Consider the following 18,670-nt stretch of genomic DNA (forward strand, 5'->3'; position numbering starts at 1 on the left):
GGCTATCCTATTCTGGATCTAACATAGTGGTGCTCGATCCAATTTTTAACTCCTCACACACCTTAGTGTATAATAGACACATTCATGAATCATAGTAGCTCACTATGACTGTGGTTCTCAAATCTGGAGAGTGGATTGGTAAGAGGATTTAAGAACTCCTGGAGAAGGTTGTTTACTTTGAAAAACGAAGAAACACTGAGAAGCTGAAATGCTCACTCATTAATAAGCTGGAGTAGCAAGTTGGATAAGTGCCCATAAAGAAGGCAATTTCCCCTTTAAATGTGAAAATTACTAGCACCAATAGAATGATTTCATAAATTTTTCTGCCTCCATCCACAATCCCTATGCCTATGTAAAAATTATTAGCTTTCTGTAACTATGGGTTTGTGCTGTTTTGTTAATAAATAATGAAATACATTTCTCTCATTTTGAATAGTTTACAAAACATTGATACAAAGGTTACATCAATATGCTGAGGCTTAGTATTAATTTTTCTTCAGGATATGGAAGAAGAATTTATATTAGTCCAAGCTATATAGACATTCCATTCAATTTTGATATTTTACAGACACAGGTAAATTATGTTCTTCATTTAAACGAGCTAATACGTTTACCCAGAGTAGCCAAAAATATACTCAATCGTACTTTTATTTCTCTTTTGCTAAATAGCACTCTGTGCCACTAGTGAACAGACCAAGCCCTCCCATTACTTGTCTTCAATAAAACATTATTATCTTTTGGCATTCTCTTGCAGTAGGGGAAATAAAAAGTCACATGTGGAGAAGTTCTAAATGCTAGACAAAAATGATCCTTGGAGGGCAATTTTTATCCTCCACGGAAGTATTGCAGACTTCTTCCATTAGTGTAGTCCCAGGGAGCAAAAGGTTAGGGAACTGGGACTGCCAACCATACCTGAACACATAAGTCAACATTTCCTCGAAGCGCTGAGAGAGTGTGTGAATGGACCCACAGGTGCATTAAAGTATCTGAGACGAAAAACAACAATTGTAGTATTTTACATTGGAATATACTGTACAGATGGTGACATTTTGTTTGTGGTTGTAGGGAAGAAAGAAAGGCAGTGTCCAGATTCCCCCCTCAACACCTACCATTTGGCATAGGATATGGGAGGTTGAAGAAAAGGGAGGGAGTTTTGCCTCACTTAAAACAGCTGGGAAACAGATGGAAACTGATGCGAAAATTGTCAAATGCATGGTGCAAATCTTCCACCCATTTTCTACCAAAGAAAGTCTAGTTAGGCGATGGCAGCTTTGGAAACTAAAAAAAAAAAAAAAAAAAAAAAAAAAAAAAAAAAAAAATTAAAAACCCAAGATTGTAGGAAATACAAATCCAGAAATGCAATTCCAAGAAGCGTGTTTTTAATAAAAGAGAATGAGGGTTGTGATGGAAACCACACTACAAGGGCAAAAGTAGTGGATGGATTAATCAACACTGGTGCCACTTCAACTACATGCACGTTCTCTCTCATAGGAGGTAAGGTCAAGAAGCATACATCCACTCTCTGTCATCTAATTTAATGTAATTTAATTACAATTTAATGGTTCCTTCTGTGGTTATAAATATGAGTGTGCACAATTTACTTCATTTTAGTCATTGGATTTCACTTTGTGAGCAATTTTCGGTTTGGCATTCAGTAAATAATTTATAGATTTAAATATTGAATTACAGCCAGATTTTAGTTTAAATCCAGTCACTGGCTGTATAAACCTCCTGTTGTATATTTCTAGTTACAATGAGTGTGTATATAGACCCATTACCTGTGAGTGTTCTTCTGAGCACTGGCCCGTGTTTTGTGTTTTGGTTTGTGTTACTGTGTGGTATTTATGAAGTACTTTTGAATATCACAAAAGTTAAAGAAGATCACTTTCAAAGAAACTCAAATAAATACAAGTCAAAGGCTTTCCTGAATTTGAATTTGTTCATTCATGCTTACATAAGGGAATGTGCTAACCATGAATCATTCAAATTGAATTGCTCATGAGAAGAAATGTGCTGGCTTTACTCTCAGTTTCCAGAGTGAAAGGAAAAGAGCATTGTCTCCACATAAAGAATAATCAGTCACAGATTTTAGGCAAAGCAGGGATTCAAACTGGCAAAAGTTGTTTCAATTCACCTGAGAACATGGATGCTTGTGAGAGGATCTTGTTATATGAATATTCTGTACTATAACAGTTCGCAGGCTGCAAGAACAGCCCACGGAAAAGTTAAAAAAAAATCAATCATTTGGAAATGTCGTTCATGCAATGCCAGAATAGCTAAATGCTCCACCAGTGTGGATGTTGACATATCTGTAGCTAGAGAAAATTGGAATGTAGACTGCAGTTTCCATCCTCACAGTCAGGTAAGTTGGTACCATGTAAACATGGCCTACCTGAGAGCACACACATCATCTCTTATGTCACTTACCCGGTCCCAGTGGCTTTCTACAAAGTGCAGTCAACCCGTGCATGACATGTCACAAACTACTTTTGTGCTGGATAAAGCCCCAAGTGCCCTGCTAAGGGGAGAAGCTAGCTGACACAGGGGTAAGTGACAAGTCCAGAAATGTGGTCAGTGAATGAAGAGCTTTAGATAGTGCCAGTGCACCAGTGAGTGAAACACTCTGTGATCCATCAGAGGATAAGTAATGGCCAGTGTGCCAAGTTGTTGGGCAACTTATTGCTGCTGCTGCTGCTACTAGACCTAGAAAACCTTACGTCTGGCTCACTTAGATACTTCTAAGAATCAAAATAAAAGTGTTTACATTAAAGTGCCTTGTCTAGTGAATTTCCATTATGCAGGTTCTCTTTAGTTCAGATAAACATCCCTCAGGCAGATAGAAAGAAGTAGAACACTAAAAAATTCATTTTTGTACTTCTTAGCATATTTAAGCATCATTACACGAAAAAACCATAATGTAAAAAGATTCTGTCTAATAAGCCATGCAATATTACATTTGTCAATTAAAAAAACAATTAAAATGTCACTCTTTGAAACCTTTGGTTAATGATGATCTTTCTACATCAATTTTGTATCATTTGGGCTCCTAGAAGAGTTAATTGTATTCATACATTTTAAAGATATCACAGCTTGTTTGTACATGTGCAAAAATAATTAGATACCAGAAATAATTTTCAGGAGAGCATTAATGTGCTCCTTTATCTTGATTATGTTGATATTTCACTGAGGATAAATTTGCCATAAGTTACTATAGCTGGGTATGATTACTTTTTTCCTTGGCATGTGTGTTTACTATTGATTCACATTCTGTTTTTTTGTACATTAAGAATATCTTCTGACCTACATTTCAGGGGTACTATGAGGGTGAAAGAAATTCTATACGTTAATTATGTCTTGAAACCTTAAGAGGAAAAATGGAATGATATGCTCAAAATTGTTATTGGTATTTTACACTGCATTATAAGATTTGATGTTGTGGATCACTGATGGTACGTGTTGTGCATCTCATGTTTATCTCATATGTAATGAAAAACACATTGAAAAACTCTATTCATAGTTTAAGTCATATGAACACAATTTCATTTATAGATTCCATGTTGGACTAAGCATTATATAAAATAAAAGAACATTGCTATTGCCCTCAAGAATTTTACTTAAATACAGATAAAAAGGCCAATAAGTACACACATACTTCTACATATGCTCAATCTGAGCATAAAATTTTTTATGATCCAGTTGCTGAATGTTTGAATTTCTCAAATACTCATATATTAGATGCCATTTTTTAAAGGATTACTATGTTCAATCTTACTTAGACCTCAAGTACGTATACTCAACAACTTATGAAACAAAACTTCATGTATAAAATTGTTTTCTAGAGAGGTTTTGATTTATCTTAAAATCATATTACAAGCAGTTAGAAGGTTTGTTAATATTTTATAAGAGGAAAATTACATTCTTTCCCAATTAGGTTGTGAGTTACCTGAAGGAAGATGAGAAAAATAAGAAACATATCTCCCTCTGTTGAGTTGCCATCAGTCTTACTGTCTTTGGTCTATATTTGTTCCATGTCTTGTGCAGAACCTGGAAAAGTAGTAACTCAATAATTGTGAATGATATGATTGCATGTGTTTGAATAAATGAGTTATTACCAATTCTGTCTCCCTTTTTTTCAGACTCCCAGGAAGGAAATTACAAGTCAGAAGTCAACAGCAAACCCAGGAAAGAAAGGACAGCATTTACCAAAGAGCAAATCAGAGAACTTGAAGCAGAATTTGCCCATCATAATTATCTCACCAGACTGAGGCGATACGAGATAGCAGTGAATCTGGATCTCACTGAAAGACAGGTAAAGCTGGACATTGTCATTATATGATCTTTTTTAATTGCTCTGGGTCCACAGTCTTCTTTGCCATATTTGAAATACCTAGATCCAGAATTCTTCAATACCATTTGGAAGACAGGTATACTATTCCATGATAAAATTTTGCCAGCAAAATGACAAAATTAAAAATAATATAATGATATTTAAAAGAAAACCATACTTAACTGAATTTAAGAAAGAATCCTCCTATGATTAAGATCCTTCTGTATTTTTTGGTTTCAAAATATTATTTCTTTTACATATGATGGCATACAGTGAGGAATTGTGTATGCTTTCATGCTAAAATCTCCTTATTTGGCATATGAGAAAGTTGGTAATCCCAGATTAGTGTTCTGTATTGCTCAGGATAGGGTATGTTATGCTGCAGTAACACATTCACCCATAAACCTCAATGGTATAACACAAAAATGTTCATTACTTACTCACTCTCCATACAAACTCTACATGTCCAGCATTCCAGATAATCACTCACAGACCCATTCTGACTCTTTAGCATCTCAACATGTGGTGTCCATGGTAACTACAAGAAATAAGAAAGAATTGGAAGTTTAGGCGCTGACCTTTAAATGTTTTCACCTGGAAATTACCCATGTCACTTCTATTTACACACTGATGTCTAGAATAGTCAAATGGTGCAGCTTAGGTGCAGGATGGCTGGAAAATGATGAAAGGCAAGTCACATAGATCACTGATAACTATTTCTGCCCATTACCCAAAATAGTTTTGAAATTGTATTGCTCTCAAATATTGAAAAATCTGCTATCCACTTAGAGAATACTTTGAAATTATTAATGTTTTTGGACTCCAATGAATGAGGCCTAAATAATATTTTTAAATTAATTGCTTTTCAGGTCCCTTTCTTGCTTTTTTTAATGGCAAATGATTTGTTCTAATAGTCTTCCCAGTGAACTCCTTGTACAGATTCTGGTTTCCCTTGGGAGAATCTAGCCCACTGCCGGTTAACAGTTGCTAATCTTTACAAAAACATTCCTGAAAGGCAAATGCAAACATCTTTATGGACAGTGCAGTTATGATTGGCACTCTTAGGGCTAGAGTCTCATTTCCTCTTTCACTGTGTGTACCTCCTCCAGAATCCCATTTGAACCAAGGAAATATCAACAGGGTGTGGACAAATGAATGCATGTCTTACTAGAGCAAGTTATTTTATCCAATTTCTTAAATAATCTGCTTTCCTTCTGTTAATTTTTACATTTCAGCTTCGGTAGGTTATTTATGGGTAGTAGAAATATGCAGAGGAACACTTTTCTGTGGTTTTATTTATTGGTAGTTTATATTTTATTACATATTATGACTAGTACCTATGTTATGGAGCGCAGCATTTTCCTTCCCTTGGACTTCACATACAAAATTCCCTCTATGTATTCAACATTTGGCATGCTGGAAAGCAGGATCCAAAATCTACATCATCAGACCTTTATTTTATTATTATTTTTTTAAACAGGGAACAGGAAAATAAAAAGGTGTATGTGGAGAGAGAATTACACAGTAATGTTCTTATATAGAGACGGTGAACTCTAGGAAATGCAAGCGTGTTTTATATAATACATGAAGGAACTAGGAAACTAGGATTTGCTTCTAATCTGTAGAAATGACAGGTTGCAGTACTGTGCTCTCAGCCAAGACAAAAAACAAGATTCTGTACTTGCCAGTTTGGGGATGTTCTAGGGTTATCTGTCATTGACCACGGAGCAGAATCATTTATTTTTAGAAGCAGTTTTGTAAATCTGGTTTGAAAATGTTGAAGGTGTCTTGGATATTTCTTCTTTCTAACTGACTTGACAAGTTTGGTAAATAATTACATGCAAGAATTATATACAGATATACATACTATTTTAAGGTTTTTGAAAGATTCTTTTAAAATTTTGTGTTAGTTACCCTTTGCTGTGTAACAACTCCAAATCTCAGTGGCTTCAAATAATAACTAAAGTTTTATTTGCTTTAGATTTTAAAGTTAGAGATTTTGACTGGGCTTAGTTGGACAGTAATACTGCTGGCCCTACATGGAATCCTCATGGAGCTCCAGTCAGCTGGTGGGTTGACTAAGAAAGAGATGGTTGGGCCTCAGCTGGGACAGCTAGTCTCTGTTTCTTGTGGTTTCATCTTCTTATAGGCTAGCTTGGGATCCTTCCAATGGTGATAGAAGCATTCCCAGGAGCACTGAGGGGGAAAACTCTAGTAAGCAAGGGCTTTTCAGGCCTCTTACATCATATTTTCTAATGTCCCATTGTCCAAAGCAAGCCACAAGACCAAACTCAGTGTCAGTATAGGACAGACCACTTCATTGAAATTTGTTTCTGAAATAATCTAACCACAGCATCACAAGGGGAAAATAACAAGGAACATGAGAGATAATTTGGTTTTCACTGAATTGAAAATTTGTTATTGTGCACAATATATTTTTATTTAATAAATCTCTATGTATAGTTTTGCAAGTTAGTGTGAAAAGATGTATGCATGCAGAATTTAAATTCCTAATCAAAACTAAGTCTTTAGAGGGCCTACGTGGGTTAGTCAAAAAGAGTGTAATTGTTTTGAAAAAAGTCTGAATAAAAATACAAGGTTTGCCGATTAGAATTGTGTGTTCTTAAGTAAGTAACAATCTCCTCAAGGCACAAAATGGAAATTAAAACTACCTGCTCTTTCTTCTAGGTAGATTTATATATCATAATGGATATGAAATAATTTCTAGCATAAACTATAAAACAGAATTATCAACCAGGTGGCAAAAACCTTTGCTATGCAAAGCATGTTGAATTAATCCTTTTGTAACACAAATATTTGTTGAGCTAAGTGCTAGAAATAAAATCCTCTTAAAATAAGCTAAAGAAATACCTGTTAGAATTCACAGAAGAGGTAAAAGTCGAACAAGTATTCACAATTGTTATGAATGTAGAATGTCATAGGAGAGGGATGATGTAATTGTGTTGGATAATGTTTCTGGTTGCACCCTTTCATTCCAACATTTCTATGCACATATGTTATCTTAAGTTTCTTAAATTGAGAATCTGTGCGCAAAATATCTTAAATTAACAATCAAGCTGGGAGTGGTGGCTCACGCCTGTACTTGTCCCAGCACTTTGAGAAGACAAGGCAGGTCAGTCACTGGAGGTCAGGAGTTGAAGGCCAGCCTGGCCAGCATGGTAAAACCTTGTCTCTACCAAAAATACAAAAATGAGCCAGGCATGGTGGCAGGCATCTATAATCCTAGGTACACGGGAGGCTGAGGCAGGAGAAAAACTTGGACCCAGGAGGCAGAAGTTGCAGAGAGTCGAGATTGCACCACTGCACTCCTGCCTGGGAAACAGAGTGAGACTCCATATCAAAAAAAAAAAAAAAAAAAATCGCATCCTTTAATTATGTTTCTACCTTAAGTTGTATTTGTATTTTCCGGGCTAAATTTTACTATGATGAATTTATCAGAAAAAATATAGTATGGTGTCAATCATCAACTTTGCTATTTTTGAAGGTCAGATGGCATATTCTTTCAAAATGCCAGGGCTCTCATCCCAGTGAAATATTTTCAGTTTATTTTCTGGAGGTTGGGCTATTAAAATTATTGACAGAATTACAATCAGAACACTTTAAAATCCATCTTCTGTAATTTGCAATGCAGCTTGTAGTCTATTGGGGCTGCTGTGACAAAATGCCATAGACTGGGTGGCTTATAAACAACACACATTTATTTCTCACAGTTCTGGAGGATGGGAAGTCCAAGTTCAAGACATCAGCAGATTTGGTGTCTGGTGAGCACACACTTCTTCATAGACTTCCATCTTTCCACTCTACCTTGATATGGCTGAAGAGGCCAAGTAGCTCTCTCAACCTCTTTAATAAGGGCACTAATCTGAGTAATGCTAGATCTGTTCTTATGACCTAATCTCATTCCAAGGGCCCCACTTCCTAATGCCATCACCTTGCAGGTTAGGATCTTAACATAAGAATTTGGGGGAGGCCAAGACGGGTGGATCACGAGGTCAGGAGATCGAGACCATCCTGGCTAACACGGTGAAACCCCGTCTCTACAAAAAAATTAGCCAGGCATGGTGGCGGGTGCCTGTAGTTCCAGCTACTTGGGAGTCTGAGGCAGGAGAATGGTGTGAATCCGGGAGGTAGAGCTTGCAGTGAGCTGAGATCGCACCACTGCACTCCAGGCTGGGCAACAGAGTGAGACTCCATCTCAAAAAAAAAAAAATTAGGCCGGGCGCGGTGGCTCAAGCCTGTAATCCCAGCACTTTGGGAGTCTGAGGTGGGCAGATCACTAGGTCAGGAGATCGAAACCATCCTGGATAACACGGTGAAACCCCGTCTCTACAAAAAAATTAGCCAGGCATGGTGGCGGGTGCCTGTAGTTCCAGCTACTTGGGAGTCTGAGGCAGGAGAATGGTGTGAATCCGGGAGGTAGAGCTTGCAGTGAGCTGAGATCGCACCACTGCACTCCAGGCTGGGCAACAGAGTGAGACTCCATCTCAAAAAAAAAAAAAAGAATTTGGGGGAGACAAAAGTATTTAGACCACAGGACAGCTATTCCATTACTTTGATTTTATATTAATCTCATAAATGCTATGTTTAGCTATGTAGTCTATATCTTGACCCTATATAATCTTAAATAACATCCTTCCCTAGGATTTCCATGTTAAAATATCTAACTATAGATATGTTGTCTTTTCATATTCATTCTTTAAGACTTTTTTTTCACATGTTAAAATAACCCGAGATTCAGTAAAATAAACATATACACCAAGGACTATTACATCTAACCTTATATTGTTCAATATTTTCCTTAGCTTTAATAGAATTATCTGAATATAAAATAGTTTCCTTAACATTGTCAAGGTCTTTTGAGATTCAAATGCAGAGACAGGACTTATAGGCTCATTTTATGTGGGTGAGTGTAAATATACACATATGCAAACACACACACACACATATGCACAGATATATATGTGTGTGTGTGTGCATATAGATATATACACATCTCCATACCTCTAACTATACATATATCTATCTATCTACATCAAAAGAAAGATATCATGCAAACAGGGAAAAACAAATATTAAATTATATAACAAAATTGTTTTTGTTTGTTTGTTTTTTGAGATGGTGTCTCACTCTGTCACCAAGGCTGGAGTGCAGGGGTGCAATCTTGGCTCACTGCAACATCTGCCTCTTGGATTCAAGCAATTCTCTTCCTCAGCCTCTCAGGTAGCTGGGATTACAGGCACCTGCTACCATTCCTGGCTAATTTTTTGTGTTTTTAGCAAGGACAGGGTTTCACCATCTTCGCCAGGCTGGTCTTGAACTCCTGACCTCATGATCCACCAGCCTCAGCCTCCCAAAGTGCTGAGATTACAGGCTTGAGCCATAGCACCTGGCCTGTAGCAGAATTGTTTTTGAGAAATAATTTTCTCCTACATGAAAACTTACTTTATAATCAGAACTAGTCTTTAGACATATTGTCATGTGGAAATTGCACATGATTGCTTATAAAATATGTATGTTATATCTGATGTTATTTGTGGCTACCCCTACCTTACTTATATCACCAATCAGTATATCTAACTCAAATTTTATGATGAATCATATATGGGTCAGGAATATTTGCAATAATAATTAGGTTTCCTTTTAGAAAAACATAAGGTATGTTAAATCCTTATATATCACTCAGGACTTGAATTTCCAAATTCCATTCTGAAGAATAGTCATGGAATCACACAAAGATGTCACACTCTTACATTTGCATCTTCCATAATGTAGTGTCAGGGTAGTCTGTAATTCTCTTTGAACTTCATCTGGCTAAAGAAGAAAAAAATAAAAAAAGGCTCATTCTGCAAAGTAATTCCACGTTAGCACACAAGTGTTAAAGAAAATTATATTATGTTAAATAAAAATGCAGAACCTAGAATGAAGCTGAGCTTCAAATATTTTAATTATGTAGTGTTGTTTGTCAAACAGTTACAGATCACTCCAGTAAATCTTCCAGCTTCTAACTTAACAGCTTCTAGTTTACAATATATTCTCATATACCCTTCAAGATCAACAGCTAATAATCTTCAATTGTCAGAGTCACCCTGAATGATTTGCAGAGAACTCAGTATAAAGGCTCTCCAGTTTCAAGGTATTTTTAAGTTGGACAAGCTTATTCTGGTGTTTTTTCTCCATCCAGATAAACTTGGAGGAAACTCCCACCAGATTTTTAATATCTCACAGTGGGAAGATGAGAGAAAGCAGCTGCAGGAGCATATAAAAGAAGTGGTAAAATGGACATTTTTATAGAGTTAAGGCTGCCAAAATGTAGAAAGAATGGGAGATCCTTTCACTTCAAAACATCTTTTTCACAGAGCTAATAAAGGTGCAATGTTGCAGACTTGTAAACTAGTTAAGATTACTGGAATAAACAGACTAAATTAATGATACTTCTGCCAAGATAAATGGAAAATCCCACCTAACTAGATCATACTCCATTGGTGGAAATGAGAGGGATTGTGTTTTGTTTTTTACTCATAAATCATCAAATGGCCCAATGCCAAGTATTTTCAAAATAGCTATCATTTTTTTGATGACTACTAAGGAGAAAATGATTCCCAATGTGCTAAATCAGTGGATAAAGGTGAGAGGCAGTCCTGTAAACAGGACTTCAGCCTTTGGCTACAAAGTGTATCCTAACCCTCCACAGCCTCACCAACACACACAAACACCCTTTAATTGTGTAGAAACAACAGAGTCAATTCGTGGCTCCAATAAACTTTTGGAAATAGCTGAAGAATTCCTTCTCTTAATCAGATATAAATCTATCTATTCAGGAAGGGTAAAAAAAGCTTTCTTTTCTCCATTTTTCACCTTTACTTTTAAGCATTCTTGCTTCTAATTCTAATACTGCTAAATCAGTAGTTCAGCTACTTTGTTACTGAATTACTTCGGTGAGTTTTTGAATTTACTAGATACACTGCCATGATCAAATTTAATCACTAGGGATGTGATTAAATCTGAAAATTTTATTTGTACAATTATCCTTTGCATGTTTTCATATCTCAAAGATATAAATAAATATTTATTAGACAATGTCTACAATATTCCAAGTGCCCAGATAAAAATGGAAACAGTTGGAATGTTAAATCTACAAATCCCAGATGTTTAGAGGCATCTGGGTATGTCACTGAAATATTTAGTTTTCATCCAGATGTTTGGTGTTATGGTTGTTTCTTCAAAGCACAGACACTTAGGTTATTACATAAATATGAGTTATGGCATTACATGGATTCAACTTTCTACTAACCTATTTGCTTCTGGACACCTTAGGAAATTGTGTAACAACACAGATTCATAAGTCACTTATTTTGTCTGGTAATATATTGTGAAACCTAAAAGGACAGGTATTGTGAACTTACAAGATAAAGGGTGTAAGGTGATGTCCAAATAAGTTACATTTACATTTCCTTCATTTTCTTGACTGTGAGTACCTTAAGGGCGGGAACTATGTTTTATTTGTGCTTCAATACCTCCCATCTTTGATCTAACACAGTACAGGTTGCTGGACATTTGGTAATATTTTTAAATGTATGAATGAACGAATAGAGATCCCAAGTCACCAAAGAAATGTGAGAATTCTTGCACTCTATGTAGTTTATAAATTAATCTTATTATATAAAATATGCTTATAAATTTTAATAAAAATAATTCAAACACTTAGTTTTTAGTAAATAAAATTTTAGGCATTTGGATGACTATAATTTAGCTGTCTTAAAAAGAAAAACTAAAAGAAAAAGTTTTTTTTCATTACAGTCAATAAAGCTGGGTTAAAAAAATTATACTAAATTATACTATGAAGTCTTTTTATTTATAAATTGACTACTGTCCTACATTAATGACTATATTGACTTATAATCTGGAATTAAATTTGTAGATTTTGTTGGGGGGTTTGCTAATACTGTGATGCTAATAGAAAAATGTGTGTTTTTCCAAAAATCCTTCTCCACTTATTTTAATTCACCCCAATACTTTATAGCACATTTGAAAATAAATCTGAACATATTGACGTTTAGAGTTCTATGTTCTTCCTTCTCTTTTCTGTAAGATATGCCCATTATGTATTTGTTGCTATTTTTTGTTTCCTTGCCAATATCATGGAATTTCAATATCAAATATATAATCTAGTTTTTAAATGAAATAGTATATAAGGTATTAGAGTTACTCTATATAATCAAACGCATATTCTTATATGTATATATCTATTCCTATGTATATACATGTAGCTACTATTGGCAATTATTCCGTCTTTTGTCAATCTATTTTTAAAAATGAAATGGTAAAATTTCACATGATACACATAGAAAACAACACAAAATAGGCTATAATATATCTAAAATCAATATCATATTCTTACATTTAGAATTATCTTATTTAGAATTGCCCATAACAGTTTTTATACTGATATTATATAATTACTATACCCCTTCTCCTAGAAAAGGAAATATATGTAGATCTTTAAAAGTATATTTCTCCTCTTTTTCTGCCAGGATTATTTAGACTGAATGTTTCAGCTCTTGGGAACAATGATGATGATCATAACATATGTATTTCTTCCATCTGGAGTTGTCCATGAGAAAATATCCCTATAGGAAGTCTTGAAAGGCTTATGATTCCAATATTAGAAATATGAAAATTGAGGTAGAGAGAAGTAAAATTTTCTCAAATTCACACAAAATGAACAAGTAAAGCCAAAAGTAGAACCCAACTCACGTGCAATAGATCTAATGCAAAATACAATGTCAAGCTTGCAAAGGTAATTGAACTCAGTAGTATAATTACCTAAATTATAGTACAGAAAAATCGTGTCATATTTACAAACTTAATTATATCAAGTGGGAGAATTACCTGAATGATAGCAATCATATGGATGGCGTTCACATACTCTATATGCTTTATTTTTTTTATTCCAAATGCTTTAAAAATAGGAGATTGAAATATAATAGGAACCAAAAACCAAAAAACAAACAAACAAACAAAAAATACAGAATCTGGAATCAAACAAACCCCAGCCCTCAAGTTTAAATCCCGGCACCACAGTTTTCTTTCTGTGTAATCTTAGGTAAGTCACTTAACCTTTACCTCAACTTTCTCAGATATAATATAAGAATAATGGTAATAATATTTGGAAAACTGTATGAGAATACTGTCTATCCTTAAGTAGGTCTATAATAAAAGGCAATTACTGATTCTTTTGTTTAGTAAGTAATAATAATATGTGAACACCCATCAACTACTTTTTAGTGAATCGTCTTTGTACTATTTTTTCTTATTTTTATTGTCAAATTGATTACTATATGTTTGGGTAATATATGATACATGAATTTAACCATGACTCAAAGTGAGACCAAGAAAAATCCAGAATAGAGAAATATCTCAGTTTGAATATTTCACTGTGAAAGCATGCTGATAGAGCATCGTGATTTGGAGATCACTGATATAATAATGCCTTTGGAAATTTAATATATTTTTCTTCACTTTCTCTATAGCACTATTTACAGAAATTGAGATTATTTCTAAAATGAAAATAGAGAATATTCAAAATATTCCTAATATAGAAGAATGAAACAGAACTATCCCTAGCAGATATAGAGGTTTATTATAAAATTATAATTAATAAGATAATGTGGTTTTGTCACAGCTATAGAAAAAATAATATAGGAACAGAACAGAATATAGCAATAAAGCTATGCATATATGGAAGCTTGATTTATGAACACAGATGAAACAGTGATCACTGGAAAAAAGCTGAGTTGTTTAATAAATGGACCTGAGGCAATATGTTATCCATTTAAAATAAAGTAAATTTAAGCCTATTCCTCAGACTATATATACTAAAATCAGTACTTCATTGATTAACTACTTCAATTTGAAAGGAAAACTTTTTTTTTTCTTTTTGAGACAGGATCTTGCTCTGTCGCCCAGGCTGGAGTGCAGTGGTACAACCACCACTCACTGCAACCTCAACCTCTTGGGCTCAAGCAATCCTCCCACCTTAGCCTCCCAAGAAGCTAGGACTACAGGCACTGTGCCATCCCACCCAGCTAATTTTATTTTATTTTATTTTATTTATTTGTAGAGAAAGGGTCCCATTGTGTTGGACAAGGCAACCTTTAAAACTCTTAGAAGAAGACACAATAGAATATCTTAGTGGCCTCAGAAAATAGATTTTTTTTTTAAAAAAAGAAAACACAAAAACACTAGTCATAAAAGAAACAGTAGATAAATTTAAACATATTAATATTAAGAGTTTCTAATCATCCAAATACTCTAAGAAAAGGAAAAAGAAACAGCATACATTGAGAGAAGATAGATAGTAGCAGCCATGTAACTGTGGTCTCCAGGGAAGTTCCCATGATATGCTTATCAGAACACAAACGCAAGAATATCTATAGCAGCATTACATATAGAAAAAAAAAGAATTCAAATATCCATGGACTTTTCGAAAATTCATTCTGTCGTGCTATACTGACAGAATTTGGAATGTTGTCCAATGATAAAAAATGAATAAATACAGTCTCTTGAATCAACATAGATAAGGCAAAAAGCCTGCACTTAAGAACATTCCATTGATAAACCTAACAAACGAATAAAATTAAAGAGTATATTTTTAAAGTTACGTGTTATGAAAAACAATTGTTTTCTTTTTTAAGAAAGACTTGCAGATGATACACAAAATTCAGGCTTGTGGTACTTTTAGGTAGGGTAGACAGAGAAATACAATGTAGAAAGAACACTTAGCTTACTAGAAGCTATAATTATGAGGAATGCAATGTTAGAGAAACAGATTTCCTCCTAAACAAGATGCAATAATGCCAATAATATTCTAGTTCTGATAATGGATAGATCTTTAATGTCTGTTTGCTGTTTTTTTTTTTTTAACACGTATATGTTATATATATATATATATCTTTAAATGTATTAGGCAAATTCGATGAAGCTTTTAAAAGGAGAATATCTGTACAAAGCTGATGTGAATGATGTAGTATATAATCTTGGTGATTTAACAAATGTTGAGATTTTTTATTGTGACAATATTTTAAACAAATCACTAGATCAAATATTTGCTAAGTAAAATAAATGGATTAAGGTAGAAAATAAGAAGAATAGTTCAAAAGAAGATAGGCTCAGTGTGAGGTGGAATGGTCAAATAAAGATTTGTGAAAGCAGCAGTGGTTTCTAATGGCAGAGAATGGCCTTTCAGATGCCACTTAATCAGTAGCTCCCAGAACATGTTTTAAGTTGGTTCAGGAAATGACAGCTAGATGTCAAATCAAAGAAGAACTTAGGAGTGAGGGGGATTTGACCAATACAAATATTATGTTAGCTCCAATTCACAGAAACTCTTTATAGACCCAAGTACTTTGAGTAAATGACAAAGTTTTTCTCTAGTTCCATATTTTACACTGTATGCTGTAAAATACAAATACAGTACTTTTTATGCACCTTTTGAAAGTTTAAAAATTATTATGATGAACGTACAACCTGATTAAATTCAATGTGGATTTATTTTTTTTTCACTCCTTCATGGTGTCTTTGTATAAGCCTTTGAGGAGCTACTTTTCACTGATGACACTAAGGAGAAAAAAATGTCATTTTAATTATCTTTTTTCTTCTGTTTGTTTGTTCCCTTTCGTGGTTGAAGGTGAAAGTCTGGTTCCAAAACAGGCGGATGAAGTGGAAGAGGGTAAAGGGCGGACAGCAAGGAGCTGCGGCTCGGGAAAAGGAACTGGTGAATGTGAAAAAGGGAACACTTCTCCCATCAGAGCTGTCGGGAATTGGTGCAGCCACCCTCCAGCAAACAGGGGACTCTCTAGCAAATGAAGACAGTCACGACAGTGACCACAGCTCAGAGCATGCGCACTTATGATATATACACAGAGGACCAGCTCCATTCTCAGGAAAGAAATGTTGTGATGGCAAGCCTTACCCAAACATCGTTTACACAGAGAGATGACTATGGCAGTGATGTTTAATATTACTAAATCCAGGCATCTCGAATCTGTTTTTCATGATTTATAGAGGGTTTACACAAAGTGCCACTTATTAAAGAGCTTCCACAGTGAAGATGGAGAAGGTGAACTTGCTTTGAATATTCCAGATGTGTTTGGTCGTGTGTATGGCAGTGAGCAGGTATGTATTTGCTTTTGCTTGCACTGAAAATTAAATTGCTATCAAGAGCAAACTATGAAACGTTTTTATTCAAGATGCCTCCAAAGTGAAGATGCCGAGGATGAACTTGCATTGAACATTCCAGATGTGTGAGGTCATGTGTATTACAGTGGGCAGGTATTTGCTTTTGCTTGCACTGAAAATTAAATTGCTATCAAGAATAAACCATGAAACATTTTATCCTGAACAGCCACAGTGCCTGAAATCACTCAAGTGGATAAAAAGTGTATTTTAACTCTGTATATATTACCCTTAAGTCATTTTCCTGTCTTCACTAATTTAGCAATGCATTCATATTAGCTGATGAAAATAGGCACTCACAATGACAACCAGAGCCAGCTTCTTGTCTTTTTTATACATTTTGTCATCCCAGAGACAATCAGTATGTGCTTACCTGTGTTCAAGTAGAGAAAAATACAGTAGAGTCTGATAGGACATATTCTTGTACCACAGACAAAACAAATCTTATGTTGCATTTACTATCAACTGCTGCTAATACATTATTATAAAACTTACCTAGCTCCTGAATTCTTCCTATCTTATAGCTTAAAAAAATTAGGATCATAGGCAGATCAGTTACCTTGCAGAAAGAGCTTTGTATGACAGACATTGTCTTATTTTATATCTGTAAAATATTAGCTGTATGAATATGATTTAATTAACAAGGAAACATTTCTTCCTGATTGACAACAGTGTTAGACAAGGTGCAAAGCAGAACTGATTGCTCAAGTTGATAGAAAACAAAATTCTGAATATCTTCAAATTAAATTCGGTAAAAACACATTATTTTTTTCATATGTGATGTATTCATGCAGAACAACAATCTTTGTATTTTGTTTTTAAAATGTGTTTAATAAATGATCCTTTGTAAATAACTTTGGTCTCCCTACTATAATTTCCTTAATTTTTATAGGTTTCAATATCAATAATTAATGAAGTATCAAATCTATTTCACTTGTGCAAATCCAGATGATTATAATTAGTGAATTATTTACATTTTTTCATTTCTGATTTTTTTATTATGGCAGGAAAAAATCAATCCTTGTGTAATCAAAGGGTGCCTAAGAATGGAGATATATTAAGCTATTTCTCTAATTTGAAGAATACAGTGAATGGATTTTTGGTGTGTGTTTTATGAAGCCACAGATAAAAGTAGGAAAAAAGTATTAAATAATATTATTCACCACAGTGAGGACAATAAAAACAGTCATACATTTTTAAAGTTATGTCTGATATATGTAAGTTAATCCAACAGTGGTTTTATAGTCTGAATATGCAGAGCCTCTGATGTGAAATATAAGCTAAACAAGCTAATTAGAGTCCTGAGTCCTAGTGGGACTAATGTAAGAATTAAAGGATAGTATTAATCTAATGTATTTTGCATCATGCCTGATTGCACACGCATAGGGTGCCTGAGTCCTACTTATAACTTTACCACACTGTTTTTCATTTGTTTCATATTCTAAGCAGAAATGCTTGGAAACATTGCCAGCCTTCCTTCCCTGGCACAATCAGAAACAAATACAGAAAAACAATCAGTAAAAATTTCCAAAAACTCATCAGTTAATTGGCTTCACTTGCTTTAGAATGATTAGACTGACAAAAATTAGATTCAATATATTTTAACTTAATCTAGCATGATATGTAGAGAGTATTCCAGAAATAAAGTAAGTTTTTTTATATCACATTTTCCTTTTGTGTAATACATTTTATCTCAGTAGTTGACAGTATTTTAAAATTAACTGAAAATAGACCATTCAAATTGAAGTCTCCCAGACATGAAACAGACACTTTTCTATTAGTCACTTGAATTAATACAAAGTCTGTTTGTGCTGATGACATCCACTTGGGTGGACTGACTTTCTTATTGTAGAATAGGATTTAAATTCAAAATATCTTGACAAATTGGTGAAGTGGGAAGATGTAAATCAAATTGAGTTCAATAGGGACAAAGTGGAGAATAATTCATTTGGGCAGGAAAATAATTTCCAGAAATAAGAGAAAAGGACCCCTTAGAAGTAGCTAAAAGGAAAGCTAATGGTTGTAGCCAAATAGATGTAAGAATTCCAGTGTAGTATGAAAATGAAATAGGAAAAAGGGATTCCAAAT

The 18,670-nt window shown here is 34.4% G+C and overlaps 1 protein-coding gene across 2 annotated transcripts in view; it reads left to right on the forward strand.

The window, feature by feature from the left end:
* The window catches only part of MEOX2 (mesenchyme homeobox 2), a 72,676-nt gene extending 55,240 nt beyond the window's left edge, over window positions 1-17,436 (forward strand). For both annotated transcript variants that reach the window (XM_011942787.1, XM_011942793.1), the window contains 2 exons: window positions 4,137-4,309; window positions 16,035-17,436. In XM_011942787.1, coding sequence (XP_011798177.1) covers window positions 4,137-4,309; window positions 16,035-16,259 — 398 coding nt within the window. In that variant the 3' untranslated portion in view covers window positions 16,260-17,436. The remainder of the gene's footprint in view (window positions 1-4,136; window positions 4,310-16,034) is intronic.
* Window positions 17,437-18,670: the final 1,234 nt, after the last annotated feature.

Source organism: Colobus angolensis, unplaced genomic scaffold (assembly GCF_000951035.1).
Source record: "Colobus angolensis palliatus isolate OR3802 unplaced genomic scaffold, Cang.pa_1.0 Scaffold104, whole genome shotgun sequence".
NCBI classification, from domain to species: domain Eukaryota; kingdom Metazoa; phylum Chordata; class Mammalia; order Primates; family Cercopithecidae; genus Colobus; species Colobus angolensis.